Raw genomic sequence first — 19645 nt, 5'->3', positions numbered from 1 at the left:
TTATTATCGTCTTTTGATACTAAAACGAGTAGGTCACTTCTTAAAGTATCGATAAAAATCCTGCTTAAAAAAAAGAATGAATTGTGAATCCTCTATTATTAGCACTTCTTACTAATAACCTTTGCTGGCCAACCTTCCACATATATAAATTATCTTTTAGAAGACAAAATACATCCATACTCGCCATCCTCCTTTATATCTCCGTCCAGGTGGAGCGCTAGGGTTGGTACGTACAAAAAATTGACGACGCGGACGGCGCGTCGCTGCTAATTTAACTCGGACAGCGACCAGTCTCGGCGGCGTACGGCGTGGCACTCAATTTCAATGTTTTTGTCTTGCCAAGAGTACTTAGCGGCCGTGTAAATCGTGCGTATGTGTGCGTGCGTCGATTCAAGACTCAGGAGGTCTACTCGCAAAATCGACAACGATATATTCGGAACGATACGACAATACTCCAAATATATCGTACTTACCCTACTCTAACAAATGTTCATATTTCATATCGTTTAACGTAACAAGATCGTCACCGTAGACTAATATTTTGATTTTTTTACGATGTTTGAATGAATGAATTATGCGCAAACCAATAAAAACCAAAATTTTATCTGTGCTACGTCGCTGTTAAGTGTCAAAAGTCAAAACATAGTTTAGGCGCTAAGGATCATGCCAGACTCTGCACCACCAATTTAGTATCATTTACACAAAATGTAAATATTAAAAATTAATATAATGAATATATTATGACCATTTAAAATTGAATAAATAATACAAAACTTGCGGATAATAAAATCTAAAAAAAAAGGTAGCTCAACCCTTCTCGTCGACTTCCTATTTCTCAGGCGGCCATTTGCTTTACTTTCTACGCATAAGCGATCAACAATATGACTTAAATTACCTTGGTAGTGAAAAAATCCTGTTGAATAGTAAATCACATATTATTATTTTAATAATGCTTATTAAGTATGTATATTGTATGGCAAATATATCTATACAACTTGAAACGATAATAACAACGACAGCCTAGGAGGTGTCGTTGTTATTATCGAAAATTGACGTTTGAACTTGTTATGAACCTTAATAAATATAGCACTAGTGTTAAAGTTAATTAAGTTCAACTTGGTTCCGTTATTTTATTACGAAACTACTATTGAACACCCAATCATAAAATTTTTCTGTACACTAGACACAATTCTTACGGTAATCTTTGCTTATTCCAAACATCAACTACAACTAGTTAGATCTACAGGGCCTACCTTGCTAGAAAACGAATGCACGCCCCAGTTTCTACCCAAAACTTATCATTTATATTTCTTAAGGGAACAAAACAATTTTAAAGGTTAAAAAATTATGTATGGGGGGCATAAATATTTTAGAAATTTTAAGGTGCACGGTGATGGCCTAAAAAAGATTGGGAAAGACTGGTCTAGTACATGTTTCATCCTAGCAGGAATCGCTTCCTCAGGCTGAGGTCTATAGAGCTTAGACTTTACTTACGTAAAACTCAGCTGAGTTCAAGCTACAATCAATCTTTTATTTGGTACTAGCTAACCCGACAGACGTTTTTCTGTTTATAATAAATAAAATAATATTTTTATATTAATTTGTCAATAATATATCATAACATCAAAAATTACTTCGTAAAATATGCACCCTGCTGTCGTAATGAAATTGTTTCACAGCAGAACTGTCAAACTGTGCGTCATAAAATTCTCTTATAGAAATGAAATATGGACACATCAAAGGAAAAACAAATTTGTTGTTTTTATTTAATTTAGCAGCATTTTCCTATTTATTCACCTTTTAAACCTTCCCTGGACTTCCACAAATAATTCTAGACCAAAATAGCCAATTCGGTCCAGCCGTTCTCGAGTTTTAGCGAGACTAACGAACAGCAATTCATTTATTTATATATATTTGGTATTTATAGTCTTTTCACAGCTGACATTGTGTTGAACTAAGACAGCCCAATTGTAAAGTCAAGCGCGCGTCACGTATACAGTACAATGTCGATTATTTTGAAATAAACTTTTACAATAGAAAGTTTACTCAATTACGAGGGGAGGCTGATAAGTAATCTACCTAACTATGAAAAAAACTAGACTTTGATGGCTAGTTTTTTTTTATTTTTCTATATAGTCTCCTACAAGTGAAATACCCTTATGACACTTGCGAATAAGTGACATCATGCCGTTATAATAGTAATTTTTATTTTGCTCGTCAAAATGGTCAGTCACAGCCTCCTTCATTTCTTCGTCCGTCGAAAATCTGCGACCCCTCAATTTTTTCTTTAAATCTTTGAATAAGAAATAGTCACAGGGAGCCAGATCTGGACTATAAGGTGGATGGTTAATTTCTGTGAAGCCGTTTTTGCTCAGGGCTGACCTCGCCGTTAAGGCTGTGTGTACAGGAGCATTGTCTTGTAAAATCAGAACACCTTTGCTGAGTTTGCCTCTCCGCTTTTCTTTGATTTGTTCACGAAGCTGGTCAAGCAAGTTTGCATAATATTCAGCATTCATTGTTGTATTTTTAGGCAAATAATCTATCATCAAAATCCCTTCGACATCCCAAAATACGGTTGCCATTAGTTTTCCAGCCGACGGCCGAACCTTGAACTTCCTTGGCGGCTTTTCTCCTTTAAATTTCCATTGCATTGACTCTTGTTTGCTTTCCGGATCCCACTGGCGAATCCAAGTTTCATCACAGGTCACAATTCGAGAGATAGTCTCTTCTTCTTTACCTTTGACCAGGTCTAGAAATGCCTGACAACATTCTACTCGCCTTTGTTTGTCAAAGGGGGTCAACATTCTAGGGACCCAACGCGCGCTCACCTTGGACATGCCCAAATGTTCGTGAATAATTTCATGAACTCGTTCCTTGCTAATGCCCACATCTCTGGCTATCTCCCACTGCTTGATTCGCCGATCTGCAAGAATCAGGTTCTTCACCTTTTCAACATTATCTGCGGTAACAGCAGAAATTGGCCTTCCACTACGTGGGTCGTCTTCCAGGCTCTCACGGCCATGTTTAAATTGCTTCGACCAAAACTTTATGATGAATTCAGAAGGACTCGAATCACCAAACACCTTTAAAATGCGCTCTCTGATCTGCGTAGGCGTATTTCCTTCTTTACTTAGGAATTTAATCACTGCTCGATGCTCAAATTTCATCATTTTACAATTTTCTTTCGACATGGTGAAATCAAAGCCGCGCCAAAAAAACAAAAGCAAGCGAAAAAAAATAAGCGTCATAATTTTGAAAAAGGAATAAATATAGAATATGATTTTGCAGTGGCCAGTTCGATTTTCAAAACTTTCTTTAACAAAGTACATTTTATATCAGCCACCCCTCGTATATACAGCACCTAAAACTTAACTAAGTGGAAAACGATGTATGATATTTTATCTTTCTATCTACCTGAAACGGAACGCATTTTTAGATGTGTGACAGCTATGGATGAGAGCACACAGTGTATTTATTATACGGAAATAATAAAACGTCGACCAACAGCTGTTGTGACGACGCAAGCAATTGATCCCCTTTTTGTTCGGGTTATAGTATTTATTTAACTTAAGCTTAGCTCGTACTCAATGATGTTTATAAATACGGACTTCGAATCAACTCGCTAGATGAGTCTGAGCAAAGTTCGCTCTATAGTTCCGCCAGCTCAGCCTATGTCTGTCGATTGGTTAAACTCACCTCGTATACAACTGGAAACCGATGTCGTTCTTGTCTTTCACGTAGGGGCACTTGTACTTGCTGACCGGAGACACCTGGAGGAGGGCGTTCTCGAACTGAATACCAGGAGGACCTGGTGAACAAATGTCATTAGATTGTGTCATAATTCATCCAATTGGAATTCCTCAAATGTTAATTTAGACAGATTTGCAGGTGCCTAATGGGTACGGTTCCAATAAGATGCACAGTAATTTGGTGCCCAATGGCTACGGTGCAATTAAAATGCCCAGAAATGTGGTGTCCAATGGATACGGTGCCAAAAAGATGTACAGTAGTGTGGTGCCTAATGGCTACGGTTCCAATAAGATGCACAGTAATTTGGTGCCCAATGGCTACGGTGCCAATAAAATGGCCAGTAATGTGGTGTCCAATGGATACGGTGCCAATAAGATGCCCAATAATGTGGTGTCCATTGCATACGGTGCCAATAAGATGTACAGTAGTGTGTTGTCCAATGGCTACGGGGCCAATGAGATGTATAAAAGTGTGGTGTCCAATGCCTACGGTGCCAATAAGATGCCCAGTAATTTGGTGCCTAATGGCTACGGTGCCAATAAAATGCCCAGTAATGTGGTGTCCAATAGTTAAGGTGCCTATAAGATGTACAGTAGTGTGGTGTCGAATGGCTACGGGGCCAATGAGATGCCCAGTAATCTGGTGTCCAATGGTTACGGTGCCAATAAAATGCCCAGTAATGTGGTGTCCAATGGTTACGGTGCCTATAAGATGCCCAGTAATTTATTGCCCAATGGATACGGTGCCAGTAAGTTGCGTAGTAGTCTGTTGTTTTTCAATTCATAATTTTGTCTTGAATTGTGTATAAAATTGTTCTTGAAATGTATTGTGAGTGATTCTATGAGGGTTACTTGCGTTACTTTTAAAGAGTTACGGAATCAAAAGCCCATGAAATACCAAATTCATTGCTAAATCAGTAGGTAATCGTATGGAATAATTAGTTTGCCGACTCCGTTGGTTAAGTACTCAGCGTGAACCGATTGTTAATTAATTCATAATGTAATGTTAGATATTAAATAGTGTTATAGCAACTCGACATACAAAGTTTCTGGTGCGGAGTAATGTATGTTGTAAGAGATACTGCACGCTACAACTCAGCATTCTTCTGTGTAATTTATATTCTATTTATTACACTATTATTTTATTACAAGCTTACTCGATAGTAGGTTATGGTTGGACTACCTCCGATTTATCGAGTTCTTTTTACTTAGACTGAATTGCATTAACTTACTTTAGCAATAACAAACATGTTAATGTACCGGGTAAGCAAAACGTGCGATGCACCATTTGACAATTTTTAGATGACGTCATAACTTTAGCTGTAACGGTAAATCTTCGCTGGTTAAAGCTATTGTTAATGTAAAATAGCGACCTGTGAAAAGTTTCATATTCATCAGTTTCATATTCGATATTGACGGGGCAACACATTCCGCAGTATATGTTAAAGTATACGTCACTGTTAACGTTAAATTTGACTTAACTATAACAGCAAATATGATGCAACCCGGCCTTGTAATCCCGGACTTGGAGTGAAAAACACGCAACTCCCATACATTGATTCCTGTGTGTCTAACAGCTGTTATTCCTACACCGATTGTGCCTAAATTTGATACATTAATTGTAAATTTATTTAGGGGGAAAATAATAAAAACTTGTTACTATAGTATATATAGTAATAGTAGTAGATATTTTCAATTTATTTGCTTATATTAATAGTAGGTACAGAACTGCAGCGACCAACAAAATGGCCCAGTTGTGGCCAAGATAGTACTTCTCTCAAAACGAACAACAACAATTATTTATCCCCCGTTAAAGAATAAATTTGTTTGTTTTTACACGCTTTTTATTAACTTCACCTGTATGTATGTATGTATGTTTGTTTGTATCCGCCTCATTTGTGAGCGATTTTGACCCACTTTAAACGGTCAGATTTCGTTCAAACTTCGTAGATATATCGAGGACGGAGGACGATACATTAATTTGATTAAAATTATTCCATTTATCAATTTGCAAAATAAGACTTTTGTTAATTTATATATCTACCAGATAATTTTTTTTATCTAATGTCCATTAGGCAGGAATTGATGTTCATTTTAAATTTCAACCATTATCTCTTCAAGCAAAGTGTGTGTTTTTTTTTTATTTACAACTTTTCTTAGATCATTTATACGTCTAGACCATAGGTTCTCAACGTGGGCGATAACGCCCCCTTGTGGGCGTTTGAGACTTTCGGGGGGGCAGTAGAAGACCCAGAGAAAATTAGGGGGCATTGAGATGGCGCAGATGGGGCATGGGTAGATTAAAAATATAGTCTAAAAAGGCAAAAAAATACTCTAGAAAAAAACATATTCTAAAAGTGGGCGGTGAGCAAAATAAGGTTGAGAAACTATGGTCTAGATAGACTGTGACAGCTGTGTAAAAGTCGAACTTAAATACAGTTTAAGAGTTAACTTCTATTTTGAGCAATACACGCACACAAAGTGTCATACAAATCGCGAGTAAGACGTTGCTTGTCAAGCACACTAAAGTAATAAACCTGGCCTGTTTTTATCGGTTGTCTAATAGCAAGAGACTATCTTATCTAGACGTATAATCATCTAAAGTTTCTTCAATAAACTGCTTTCTATATGTTGCAAGCCAGTTCGTAATTTACATAAAACCTTTGATAAAGTTACCTTGGTTATCATTTTTAGGAGTAAAAAATCGTTCCATTTTTAAATTACACAACAGATATGAGTTTATTAAGTAATGTATGGCCGATAAACCATGACAGATATGGATTTAAAAAAAAACAACTTTTACCGGCCGTTGCTTACATGAATTTGGCCAGTGCAGCAATATTGGTTTATCTCGAAGAAGGTCGTCAAAATAGAAGGCATTTATTATCTCAAAATTGATTCCTTTAGAATTCTTTTTCATGTAATTTCTAATTATCTCGATACTACTACCGCTACAGCTACGCTACGGCGCGGGAAGTTTACGGCGCCGCTTCTTCTCTTGGAAGAACTCTTCCAGATTTTTTTTTTGCGCTCTTTTTAATCAAATATACAATATTTTACTATCATTGCTATTGCCATAAAATAAAAATATGGGACTAAATAAGCCTCCCACTGGAAACATTTAAATTTATTTTTGGATATTGCCTGAACAGTGTCTGGGAATGTATTATAAAAGTGTATACATTTACCCTTAAAGCTATTATGTATCTCATGAAGCCTACTAGAATTAGATACAAGCAAGCCCTTATTTCTAATGTTATATATTGTGTGATACCAGTGGGAGATTTCTTTGTACAGGATGCCACGTGTACGACAATGGCGACTTTTTCTGTTATGAAGCAGTAATGTGTAAGCATTATTGTGTTTCGTAGATAGTGTAGTTACTGTGCAAATGTGACTTAACATCTTATGTATAACGGTGACGAGCTCAATTATTGTAGTGCCGGGTTTCTCAATAATCGTGAGCGGCACTACATTGTAATGGACAGGGCGTATCAAGTGCCATCAAATGAACGTCCTGTCGTCCCGTCCCTTATTGTCCTAAAAAAAACGATTCCAGACGAGGGTGAAGTTAATCAACTGAAGTCTGAAATTGTATTTCATCCCGCGAAAAACACTATCCCCCTTATTCATAATAGTCTGCTAACTTAAAGCATTGCTAATTCGCACTCTGTCTTCTTCTATTGACCTAAGTCAGAATGAGAAAAAACACTCCTTAGCGGCTGTTTTAAGTTAGCGGACCATTAGAAGGAGGCTTTCAATTCGTATTCAAATAATATTTTTTTTTTATGTATGTCCACCGATTACACTGAGATTTATGATCCGATTTTAGTAATTCTTCTTTAGTTTGGTGCAGAATGTTTGCCATTTGGTCTAAAAATTGACATAGTTGGGCCCAGTAGATCTCATTTTATGAATATATTTGTTTACATGGATGATGTAATTATAGTTTCTGTACGGTTTTAAGAAGTTTTCATTTAGGTTGTTTATAAGTCAAAGTCAAAGTCAAATAATCTTAATTCACTGTAAAACTTTATAAGTTATTTAGTGTAAGTCAGAATGAAGTATAAAAGTTACAATAGCATTCGAATGAGTACAACAATATTCATTAACAAAATTTAGAACATTAATTCCAACTATCTTTATCATTCAAATAATCTTTCACATTATAATAGGCCTTAGATGTTAATTTATTTTTTACGATACATTTAAATTTTTTAATAGGTAACATTTTAATTTCATTTGGGAGTTTATTATAAAATACAACTCAATCCACTTTAAAAGATTTAGCAATTTTACGGAGCCTACTAGATGGAATTGCGAGTTTATGTTTGTTTCGAGTATTGACACTGTGTACATCACTATTCTTTTTAAATTGGCTAATATTTTATGGGCGTATAGGAGGTTCTCGTGTATGTACTGGCAGTGTACTGTCATTATATTTATTTCACTAAACTTTTCTCTTAATGAATCCCTTGAACGCATTTTATAGACTGCTCGAATTGCTCTTTTGTGCAGCACAAATATGTTTTCAATATCTGCAGCCCTACCTCACAATTTAATTCCGTAAGACATAACACTATGGAAGTAGCTGAAATATACAAGTCTAGCCGTTTCAATATGTATTTTCAATATATATAATCATAGTTTACCCGTGTCGCGATAAGTGGGCCTTAGGCTACCATTCATTCATAGCTAACAAACGTTCTTCACGATCTTTCACTGTTTCACAAAAACGTGAAATAGAGTTTTAAACACCATTTTTTCGGAGTCGATTACTTTTTTCCGTTCCCGTTTCTTAGGATCAAAATCGTTTAAGGCGGGCAGCACCTTTCGTAGGCCTACCCACAGATACTTAAAAAATACTATTCAATATTTGACTGAATGTAACGAAATGTTATAGTTTTCCTGATGTAATCTTGAAAAATCCTACTGTAGTTTAGAGAACAACCTGTTGACACTAAAGAGTAAAAAAAAACTATGTTTAAAAAAAGCTACTTCAAATACTACCCAACTTAAAAGTGTAAAATAACTTAATAAAGATTCAATTTAATACACTTCCGATGCAAATGTAACCGATGAATAAAATATCTACTATTATTTCTATACCTATTTATAGGTTTGAAGTCGGTGCCGTGCCAAAAAACAATATTTTGCTTAGGGCTTAGCACCGATTTTAAACCCCATTAAATTAAATCTTTATTAAGTTATTTTATATTTTTTAGTTAGTTTGTGGGGTTTTTTGAATGTAGTTTTTTTTATTTTTAACATCGTACAATAGAATTTATTATTAAGTAGCCCGAGGGTGGTCGGTCACATTTAATTAAATCTTTAGCTAGTTAAAACTGTTTTATACTTACGAATTATTGAAAGAAAGCATGCTATAGGGAGTACTGTCTGCATTATGTGTACACGAAAAACACTTATCTAATATTAAATTTAAAAAACAATAGCCGTTGCCTTCCCCGGACGGAATAAAAAAAAAAGAGATTGTCACTAAAATGGCGCGCTGTCAAATGGCTTGCGCTTTCGCGGGCTTATTGAAGTGTAATGAAATAATAGAGGTTCGTTGGGGATTTAATTAGGACCAGTTTGTTGCGATATTTATAAGTAATGAGTTCAATGTTTCAATAGTATATTTATTGACTACACATATTTATTAAAGCGAATGGTGAAAGTTATAAGAAAATGGGAATACCGTTGCAAATGCGACTCAAAGAAGATTTAACACAAGAATATTTTTTTAAATTGAATCTTCTTTAAATAGACCTTTGTTCTTAGATGATTTAAACGTCTAGATAGACTGTGACAGCTGTGAAAATTGAGGTTGACTGCTAACCGCTATTTTGGTCAATGCACGTACACTTACCTACACAAAGTGACATACAAATCGCGAGTGTAAGACGCACACTAAAGTAATAAACCTGACCTATTTTATCTAAAGAGGTTCCATTTAAACCTATACATGAGATATCTAAGCTTTTGTTAAAGAACTTTCTAAATTTTATTTTAATCATAAGTAATAGGATCTCCGTTACGGAACCCTGATAATTCTATTTATCACCTCAGTCCGAAAATAGGTTTAAGAATATTTCCCTGTATCATGTCCAAAACCCGGCTATGTCTGACAAATTGCATAAAAATTATGTCACACATTGACTTATATTTTTTTTAAATTATAAAGGAAGTAAAAATAATCTGAAGATTGCAAAGTAAAAATTCAAGGAATAAATAAAAATTATAAATCTCTGTTTAAATATTTAATACTTACGAATAATTGAAAGAAAACACGCTATAGGCAATACTGTCTGCATTGTTTGAACGAAAAAACACTTTTCTAGTTAAATTTAAAAATGTAAATGTCACAAAATGGCGCGCTGTCAAATCGGTTGCGCTTTCGCGGGTTTCTTGAACTGCAATGAATAGGTAATAATTAATTTATGTTATGTAGTGTTATAGTTTGTGGGGCAGTTAGATCCGGTTTATTACAGAAATATTAATTAATAGATAGTAATTGTATGCTATAATAAGACACGATTTACTGTCTTTCTCGACGGACAGATGGCCCTTGGACCCTTCACGCAGTGTTTGTAGGCCTCCCACAAGATGGACTGACGATCTGGTCAAGATCGCCGGGTATATGTTGGGCGAGGGCAGCGCAGGACCGATCGTCTGAAGATCTTTTGGGGAGGCCTTTATCCAGAAGAAGGACATCTTCCGGCTGAGATGATGATGAAGTAATGAAACTAGTAATTGGCATATCCGATCCTATATCCGCAGGCATACTCGCGCTATAGGTACGAAAACATACCTACGGAACTCTAGGTAGTTAAGGCGAAGAGTAAGCAGAAAACACGCAAACATGGTGTTTTAGACAAGTTTTGTGGTGAAAGTATAGCATTTCGAGCTATGAACACTCACTTAATCCTGTTACACATATCCTTAAGTCTTATTTGTAGGTTGCTAATGCTTGCTATTGTCATAGTTAACACTGCCGAGCCTTTTTGAACTACCACTTTTCTTTGAAGTTAAACAAGTTTTTTGGCACTTCTCTCAGAAAAGTTATTCTTATAGCTTGTACTTTTTTGTGTAGGTCATTTATTCAGATTAGTAGTGAATAATGAGGATTGTAAGCATATAAACTGTTTTCCACGCAAGAATTTTGAAAATGTTGGCTTTGTTACATAGATGGCGGGCTGGCAGCCGTGAACTCATATCGCTCAAGGTCGCTGGCATTTAGTGTCGCCTTAAGCGATAGAATGTCAATCTCTCACGGCGAAGTACCTACCGCTTTTCACTATTCCACGTCTTGTGGCTTGCCACATACAATTTCACGCGCTAAACATACTCTTTCTCTCTCGCTGCATACCGTTGTCTGTATCAGATTGGAAATTATGTGTAACTCACATATAATTTCCAATCTGATCTGATTTTGTTATTTGATCGAAATAAAAGTCTTCTTACACATGGAGAAGCATTAAAAAGTTTTAGAGAAACAAAACAAACGTAAATATTTCATCGACGTACCTATTTAGGCAAAGTTTCTTCTGTTCTTTCGCGGCAATTCTTTCTTCTGTCAACGTGTGCTTTACCAGTAAGAGGCTCCTTTGCACAGGAGGCCGGCTAGATTATAGGTACCACAACGGCGCCTATTTCTGCCGTGAAGCAGTTACGTGTAAGCATTACTGTGTTTGGGTCTGAATGGTCTGCTAGTAATTCAGTACGAGTGTATAAACGATAAGTTCGTCAATGTGTTACGAATCCAACGCAACTATGAACTGAGTACGATTCAATATGATTCTTATTGGTACTGAAATTAACTAAAGCAGGTATTTCTTAGAAAGGTACCTTTTGAAACCACTATGTGAAACTTCTTTAATACTAATCTTTATAAGCGACTAGTTGACCTGGCAGACTTCATACTACCTCAATCGATAAATAAAAGACCTAAACTTTTGTATAAAATAAACTTAAAACAAACAAAAGGACTCCTTTTTAAGTGTTACACTTGTTTTATTTTTTACCTCCTTATAAAGTTAGAAAAATATAAAAATTCTAATTAGTTATTCATTTTAAACTATTATTTTAATTTCATTTCTGAACAACGGGGGACAAAGGAAAATCAAAATTGTTGTTTTTATTTAATTCCGAGGATTTTCATGTTTATTCAATTCCTTTTAAACCTTCCCTGGACTTCCACAAATAATTCAAGACCAAAATTAGCCAAATCGGTCCTGCCGTTCTCGAGTTTTAGCGAGACTAACGAACAGCAATTCATTTTTATATATATAGATATAAAGCGAAAATAGCTGTGTGAGTACGTGCAAACAATATAAAAACAACCTACGCAAATGTATGTCCAGGCCTTTGCCTGAGTTTGTTTTCAGATAAATATTTTGTAAATGCAACCGCATTGCGCGTTTATAAAAGAACTAGTTGACCCGACAGACGTTGTTCTGTATATAATAAATAAAATAATGTTGTTTATTAATTTGCCAATAATATATCATAAGATCAAGAATTATTTCGTAAAATATGCTCCCTGTTGTTGTAATGAAATTGTTTTACAGCAGAACTGTCAAACCGTGCATCAATAAATTCTCTCATAGAAAATATGTCCATGCAAAACAAATATCGGACGACACATCAAAGGTAAAACAAAATTGTTGTTTTTATTTAATTCCGAACACTTTCATATTTATTCACCTTTTAAACCTTCCCTGGACTTCGATAATTCAAAACCAAAATTAGCCAAATCGGTCCAGTGGTTCTTGAGTTTTAGCGAGACTAACGAACAGCAATTCATTTATATATATAAAAGAATATAAGCAAGTAAATATGTTATTATACTAAGTTGTAATTATTTACACAATTTCATATTCATCATTCTTCAACGTAGGAACTTGTATAATATAAGTTACATATTCTAATAAGTAACATACGAACATTAAAAACACTTTAAGTTTGTAAAAAATGTAAATTAATAATGTACAAGGTTTTTAACGACCCGTAAAGCCGAGTGGTTAGCGATCCTACCTACTAAGCTAGAGGTCCCGGGTTCGAATCCCGGTAGGTGCAAGCATTTATATGATGAATATGGATGTTTGTTTCCGAGTCATGGATGTTTAAATGTATTTATGTATGTTTAAGTAAGTATATTGTATTAAATATATCATTGTCTTGTAACCCATAACACAGGCTATATATGCTTAACTTGGGGCAAGATAATTTGTGTAAAAAGTGTGTCAATATTATTATTATTATTATATTTTTTTAGTTGATTTGTGAAATTATATTTGATTTTATGTGTTGGTTCTTTTTAATATTAGTTTGTAGCTTATTCTGATCGACATTTTTAAATAAAACACTTTTTCAATTATTAAAACCCGTGTAATTGTAACTGGCATCACATTAGTTTTTGCGTAAAAGTTACTGGAAACATGCTCTGGAAAGGTCACGAAACATCGAGTTTTATATGATAATAATAAAAATGTAACTTTTACGCAAAGAATGAAGTAAAAACACAGTTTAGAATTACTAGCGTTTAATCCTCTAAAAGTGTTTTACTTAAATGTGTGAAATTCGCGTTGATCAAACAAAACGTCGTCTATCGTAACTTTAACAAATTCATGTTGCGCAAAATAATGAATAAAATAGTCTTTTACTAACATTATGCAGTAAAGAATTACCCCCTTATTCATAATGGTCCGCTAACTTTAAACAGCCGCTTAGGAGTGTTTTTTCTCATTCTGACTTAGGTCAATAGAAGATGACTGAGTGAGAATTAGCAATGCTTTAAGTAAGCAGACTATTATGAATAAGGAGTTTAATAATATAATAAACTAGGTAATTACACTACTGGTCAACGGTAAGATTGCACTGGTAATTTTACATATTGTTGGCAATCTATTATTTTAAAATATTTGCACATTGTTCGTCAATAGTGGCAATGTAAGGCTGTAAAATGGTGTTTGAACCCTTAAGTTTGATGAAGAATTATGCCAGTTATGTTAGTTATAAAAAAACGCCTCTGATAAGTAATATATAAGACGGGGGAAGGCCGTTATATTACGCAATAAGAACGTGGTGTTCCCGGCATGCGCGTGAGACATAACCGCCTCGCTCGATAGTTCTTCCGTAACTGCCTGCTCGGCGCTTTCGCTCGGACTCGCACCGCACGATTACACCCGAGCTAAGACGAATATCGAATGTATGAGTTACACCTTTAATGATAAGTGCGAGAGAAGTAAAAGTCTTTGATAGTTGTAAAAATTATATATTGATAAAAAGATAAAATTAACTGATAAATTATAAAATGATGACGAACTAACTGTCTAACGGCCGTTTTCAATAACGTATCTTTAGTTACGGATACATTGCTGTCACCGTTTAATGACAAGATCTTATCTATCCATCATCATCATTATCAGCCGGAAGACGTCCACTGCTGGACAAAGGCCTCCCCCAAAGATTTCCACGACGATCGGTCCTGAGCTACCCTCGTCAAACGGATTCCGACGATCGTCGGTCCATCTTGTGGGAGGCCTACCAACTCTGCGATTGTAAGTAAGCGTAAAAGGATAGATTTGGGTAACCCTTCGTAACTTAAACTAGGGATAGATAGGTTATTGAAAACGGCCGTAAATGACCTAAATTATTTCATGTGGCGTAAAAGTACTGAAATATTAACGGTACGTTCTGTTATACACTGTACATTGGCTAGACCTATGTCAGCTGTATATAATACTCGTGGATTCTGTTATTACAATGGACAACCAGTCCATTTCCAACTCCTCTGCTGTTCAGTCGTGATCAGTTCAGACTCAATTATTCTAAGTTCTTATTGTATTCTAATTAAAACATTATAAGTTTTATAAATTAAAGTGTTTTTAAATAAATAAAGTTTTTTTTTTTTAAAAAGCTAAACTCAGTGTCCCGTATAACAGTGCGTTGGCCCGTACACCGATCAATCTGTGATATATAACCGTGTGATATATATAACCGCGTGCAACGCAGAGCAGCTCGAATTGTCGGGGACCCAGTGCTCTGTGAACGGCTGGATCACTTGGCGTTGCGTAGAGACGTCGCTTCATTGTATGTCTTCTACCGCATTTATCACGGGGAGTGTTCCGAAGAGCTGTTCAACCTGATTCCTTGCGCCGAATTCCACCTTCACACGACACGCGACAAGTTAAGATATCGTCCCCACCATCTGGATGTGTGGCGGTCCTCCACAGTGCGGTTTACAAGGAGCTTTCTTCCACGTACTACAAAGCTGTGGAATGAACTTCCTTGTGCGGTGTTTCCGGGACTACACCTTATTGATTGATTCCTCTGGTGTTGCAAGAGATTGTGGGCGGCGGTGATCACTTAACAACAGTTGACCCGTACGCTCGTTTATCCTCCTATTCCATAAAAAAAATAAAAATCATTTTTTACTCGTTTCTTGTGCTCGACGTTCTTGACTCGACATATAAAGTTATTGTGTTATTTTCAGAGCGATCTGCGGCCGGTACGAGGGTTACCTGCAAGCGCTTCCACCCCCGTACCGGCTAGTGGCTCCCCTGCTGGCTCGAGCTGCCAGTACTGAGGCTAGGACTCCGGCACGGGCACCCACCTTCACTGTTGTCTGGTGCTCCACCAATCCGGTCAGTGATTTGTACACCGCAACATTTTATTTATCAAAAAAGAAGGCTAATATTATGTACTATTTTATTTAGATAAGATATTTTTGCGATATCATATCAGCTAAAAGATTTCCACTGCTGGATAAAGGCTCATCCAATGTATTCCGGCAATCTTGACCAGATTGACGAGGACCCGGACGAGACGAGCAGGACGTTCAGCTGATGGTAATTGATACACCCTACCCATTACAGTGCAGTGCCGCTCAGGATTCTTGAAAAACCCAAAAAATCTGAGCGGCACTACAATTGCGCTCGTCACCTTGAGATATAAGATGTTAAGTCTCGTTCCCAGTAATTTCACCAGCTACGGCGCCCTTCAGACCGAAACACAGTAATGTTTACACATTACTGCTTCACGGCAGAAATAGGCTCCGTTGTGGTACACATAATCTAGTCGGCTTCCTGTGCAAAGGGGCCTCCCACTGTGGGGGGTCTACCAACATGCGTCTTCCATTACATGGTTGCCATTCGAGGACTTCTACCCTAACGGTCATCTATCCGTCGAACTATATGCCCTACGCTCTGCCACTTCAATTTCGCAATCATTTGGGTTATGTTGGTGATTTTGGTTCACCTACTACCTTATTTCTGATTTGCCCTCACAGAAACTGTGGATAACCCTATCTCTTGCCCTCTGAGTCAAGTCAAACTTATTTCAAACTGAAATGTGAAATATCACTTAAAATTGTATACGCGGTGATCATTCAAGCAATGAAGTCGTAACCGTGATATTGTCCGTACATAAATGAGACTACTTTAATCGCAGTCAAATTATCTTAATGTTTACAGAGTCCGGAAATAATCAACGCAGTGACAGGCAAGTTGGAGAATGACCAGCCATCGCTCCTGTGTAAGCAGGCCATGTTCGCCAGGTGGCAGTACTTGATGAAGAAGCTACCGCCGCTGCCTGAGGTACGATATGTTTAATTTTTCAAGTATGTATTAAAAAGTGCAAATAGTTTCATGTTAGATTTTGTTTATCATTTGAAAACATTTTTTTTATAATGAAATTTTTTAGTCTATTACTAAAATGCAGTAATAATTACTATGGAACAATAAAGTTTGTTGCTATATACAGTACAGTACAGTATATGTCCTACTTCTATGCCACATGGAGGGGAAGTACCTTAAATATTGTAGATGTAACATTTTATTGAAAGAAGACTTTATTTTAATTTGAAAAACAATTCCAACTGCGTTCAAAATAAAAAAAATCAAAATCACTTTATTCATTAAGGTCACGGAAATGAAACTTATGAATATGAAAAAAAATTTTTTTTTTATTGAATCTACCGCTACTTGGTAAGGGTTGAGCTAATGAGAAGAAGTAGCAAGAAACTCATTGCCACTCTTTTAAATCAAGACTTACATTTTCATCGTTTTACAAATCATTTCAACTACAATTTAATATGCAAAGTGATGCAAAAAACATACTCAAACTTTTAAAGTTTGTTTAAATAGTCAATGCCTTACACCAGTAAGTCAAAAAAGTAAATGTAAATTAATACAAATCAAAAGTTATTGAGTACAGGAGCTGCATCATCCGCACACACCGTAAATATATAAAGGAATTGGGAGCGTTTTATAAGGGATTATATATATAAAACAAAATATATATAATAACCTTTAAGATTCTGCAGCCGAGTCTCCGGCAACAGGATCGTCCTGCCACCACAAGCAGCGCCCGTTCACGAGTATGACGCATGAGCCAGCCATCGCCTCCCTCAACCATATTTTAGGGAAGGGAACGACCCGTCCCATGTCGCCGCCACAAGCAGTGACATTAAAGCTTATAGATTTTTAAATAATTGTCTGATGAAAAATGGAATCGAACACACTAATGTCAGTTGTATACCTTTTCATTTTTGTAAAACATGAAATTTTAAAATTCATGCACTTTTATTTCTGATGCCATGTTAAAAAACATGCCTTATAGTGAAGCCTTTCAATCGGTATGATAAAGCTGCAATGTATTTTTTTTTTGAAGTTATACTTCTTCTGGCGCGATGGAGAAAATTGATGAGAGTGAATTTTTACGATGCGCGCGCACACCGACACCTGAATTCTACATCGTGAAGTTAACTAACTTTTGTTTTTTTTTGTGTTTTGAAATATTATTGGCAAATTCCTATAACAAAGTATTTTTTTATTATCTACAGTACAACGTCTGTCGGGGCAGCTCGTATTTCGTAAAATAAGAATTATGTTGTAAAATATTCAACCTGTTGTTATATTGGAACTGTTTCACAGCAGAACTGTCAAACCGTGCGTCAATGAATTCTCTCATAGAAAATGGAAATTAAAATAATTATGGGTCCCAAATTGAAATAAAAATCTATCCTATCTCTCAAGTTGGACTGAACTGCACTCCATAAAGTAATCCCCATTAAAATCCGTTCATTAGTTAAGTCCACCGCGGACAAACAACGTGACACGTAATTTATTATATATTAAGATTTGAATCCAATAAAAAAATTGGAAATTGCTTCCCAAAAATAAAATTTGGAGTTAAAAATCTCCGAATTTTCAGCTATAACAAAATTATTTTTTTAAAGAATTTAATAGAATTAGTACTTTTCTAAAACATAAACCAAACAATATGTTATGTTTTTAAAGTAATAACCCTCACTTTTAGGATTAATACACAAATAAAATTTTATGAACGATGCGGGATTCGAACCCACTTACAAGATGGTTTAGATTTACAAGAGCGACATCTCAAGTCAATTTCCTAATATGCAAATATGGGGTTGAGCAGGTTATCAACTGTAAAGTAGATCCTGTAGATGAAGCCACAACCTGAGAGTTGAACAAAGCAAACAGAATTTTATAACGAGGCGGTACTCGAACGGTTGGCTCAGTTGGTTAGAGCACCGGCACGGAATGCCGGAGGTCGTGGGCTCGAATCCCGCATCGTTCATAAAAATTTTGTTTTTCAACTTTTATTTGTGTTTTAAACCAAACATTTTTTCAATTCAATATCTCAATTTTGAATAAACAGAAGAAAATCAGTAATATAAATGCCCATTTGCAGCTTAGCCACATGATCAACAAAAACATCGTAGGATTGGTTGTAGCGTTTACAATAGTCAGTCCGCTCCTTAATGTTTAAAATCGGTTCTAAGCTTTGTGGTGTGTATCAGTAGGTACTTGATCGCCTATACTCCAAATGGTTATTTCATGGTGGTTAATATTGTAGACAATTAATAATAATATGATATCTTATGGTTCGCTGTGTTTTAATTAATTTGTTTAAGGAGGGCGACAGTACATCTAACAGGCTGCCACAGAATCTGGACTCCCTTCTGTACAATGAAGCCAAACAGATCTCATCATCCTACCAGGTTAGATTTCATTAATATTACTTTTAATCAAAAGAAAATTTATTGAATTAGATGCATACATACGTATCCAAATGTTTTGAGTTCTATTTGAGTGTAAATTGCGCTAAAGAATATGTTATAATAGTACAAGTACAGAAGTCTCACTCCGCGAAATCAATTAATGAAATTGGGACTCTTGCGGTCATACAATAAGGTGTAATTTAGATCGCACAATGCTATTAATACATTTTTATTAGCCGTGACTCTTACCTCTTCTGACGACATTAGGGTTGACTTCTCTACGTAAAACTAGTACCTACCTAGTTTAAAAAAGTAGCTCAGTTTTTTCTATAATATAAATAGGTATGTAATGGTAATTTCAAATCAATATTATTTCATAGTCAAACCTACTCAGAATATAGGAAATACATAGGCAGCTATTAATCGTAATTTCATTATAATAATAATCACTTTGAATTAGATTGTTTCAGCGTCTTTGGGAAGCTTAAAATAACTAAATTTGGATCGCAATGACCTTTAATATGCTTTATGTTTCTCGATTTTTAAAATATCGGTCGGATCTGTGAAGTAGGTGACAACGAAGCGCCTGCGTCACTGCTCGCTCGTGAGTCCCTACTGGCTGGCCTACTCTGTAGAGGCTATCGCACTTACGATATCGTTACCTACACGGGTGAGACAGGCCTCAAAAAAACTCTCAACATTTGGATACTTTTGATGAGTCAATAAGTGTAGGGTTACTTACGTAAGTTATGTCTTAGATTAAATTCCACATTTATTATAGCACATGCCATGAACTTCACTATCATCCTCGTCATCTGGATGTCTGGTGTTTTCCCTCACGTAAAACCAAACTGTAAAATTTGTG

At 35.8% G+C, this 19645-nt stretch overlaps 1 protein-coding gene across 2 annotated transcripts in view; it reads left to right on the top strand.

Moving 5' to 3' along the window:
- Positions 1–19645, top strand: part of LOC126973346 (double-stranded RNA-specific editase Adar) — a 70625-nt gene that overhangs the window by 49466 nt on the left and 1514 nt on the right. For both annotated transcript variants that reach the window (XM_050820574.1, XM_050820573.1), the window contains exons 16-18: positions 15247–15397; positions 16226–16348; positions 18694–18780. In XM_050820574.1, coding sequence (XP_050676531.1) covers positions 15247–15397; positions 16226–16348; positions 18694–18780 — 361 coding nt within the window. The remainder of the gene's footprint in view (positions 1–15246; positions 15398–16225; positions 16349–18693; positions 18781–19645) is intronic.

This window comes from Leptidea sinapis, chromosome 29, assembly GCF_905404315.1.
Source record: "Leptidea sinapis chromosome 29, ilLepSina1.1, whole genome shotgun sequence".
Lineage (NCBI taxonomy): Eukaryota > Metazoa > Arthropoda > Insecta > Lepidoptera > Pieridae > Leptidea > Leptidea sinapis.
Note: the sequence above shows the minus strand (reverse complement) of the source record. Positions and strands in the feature narration are given on the sequence as shown.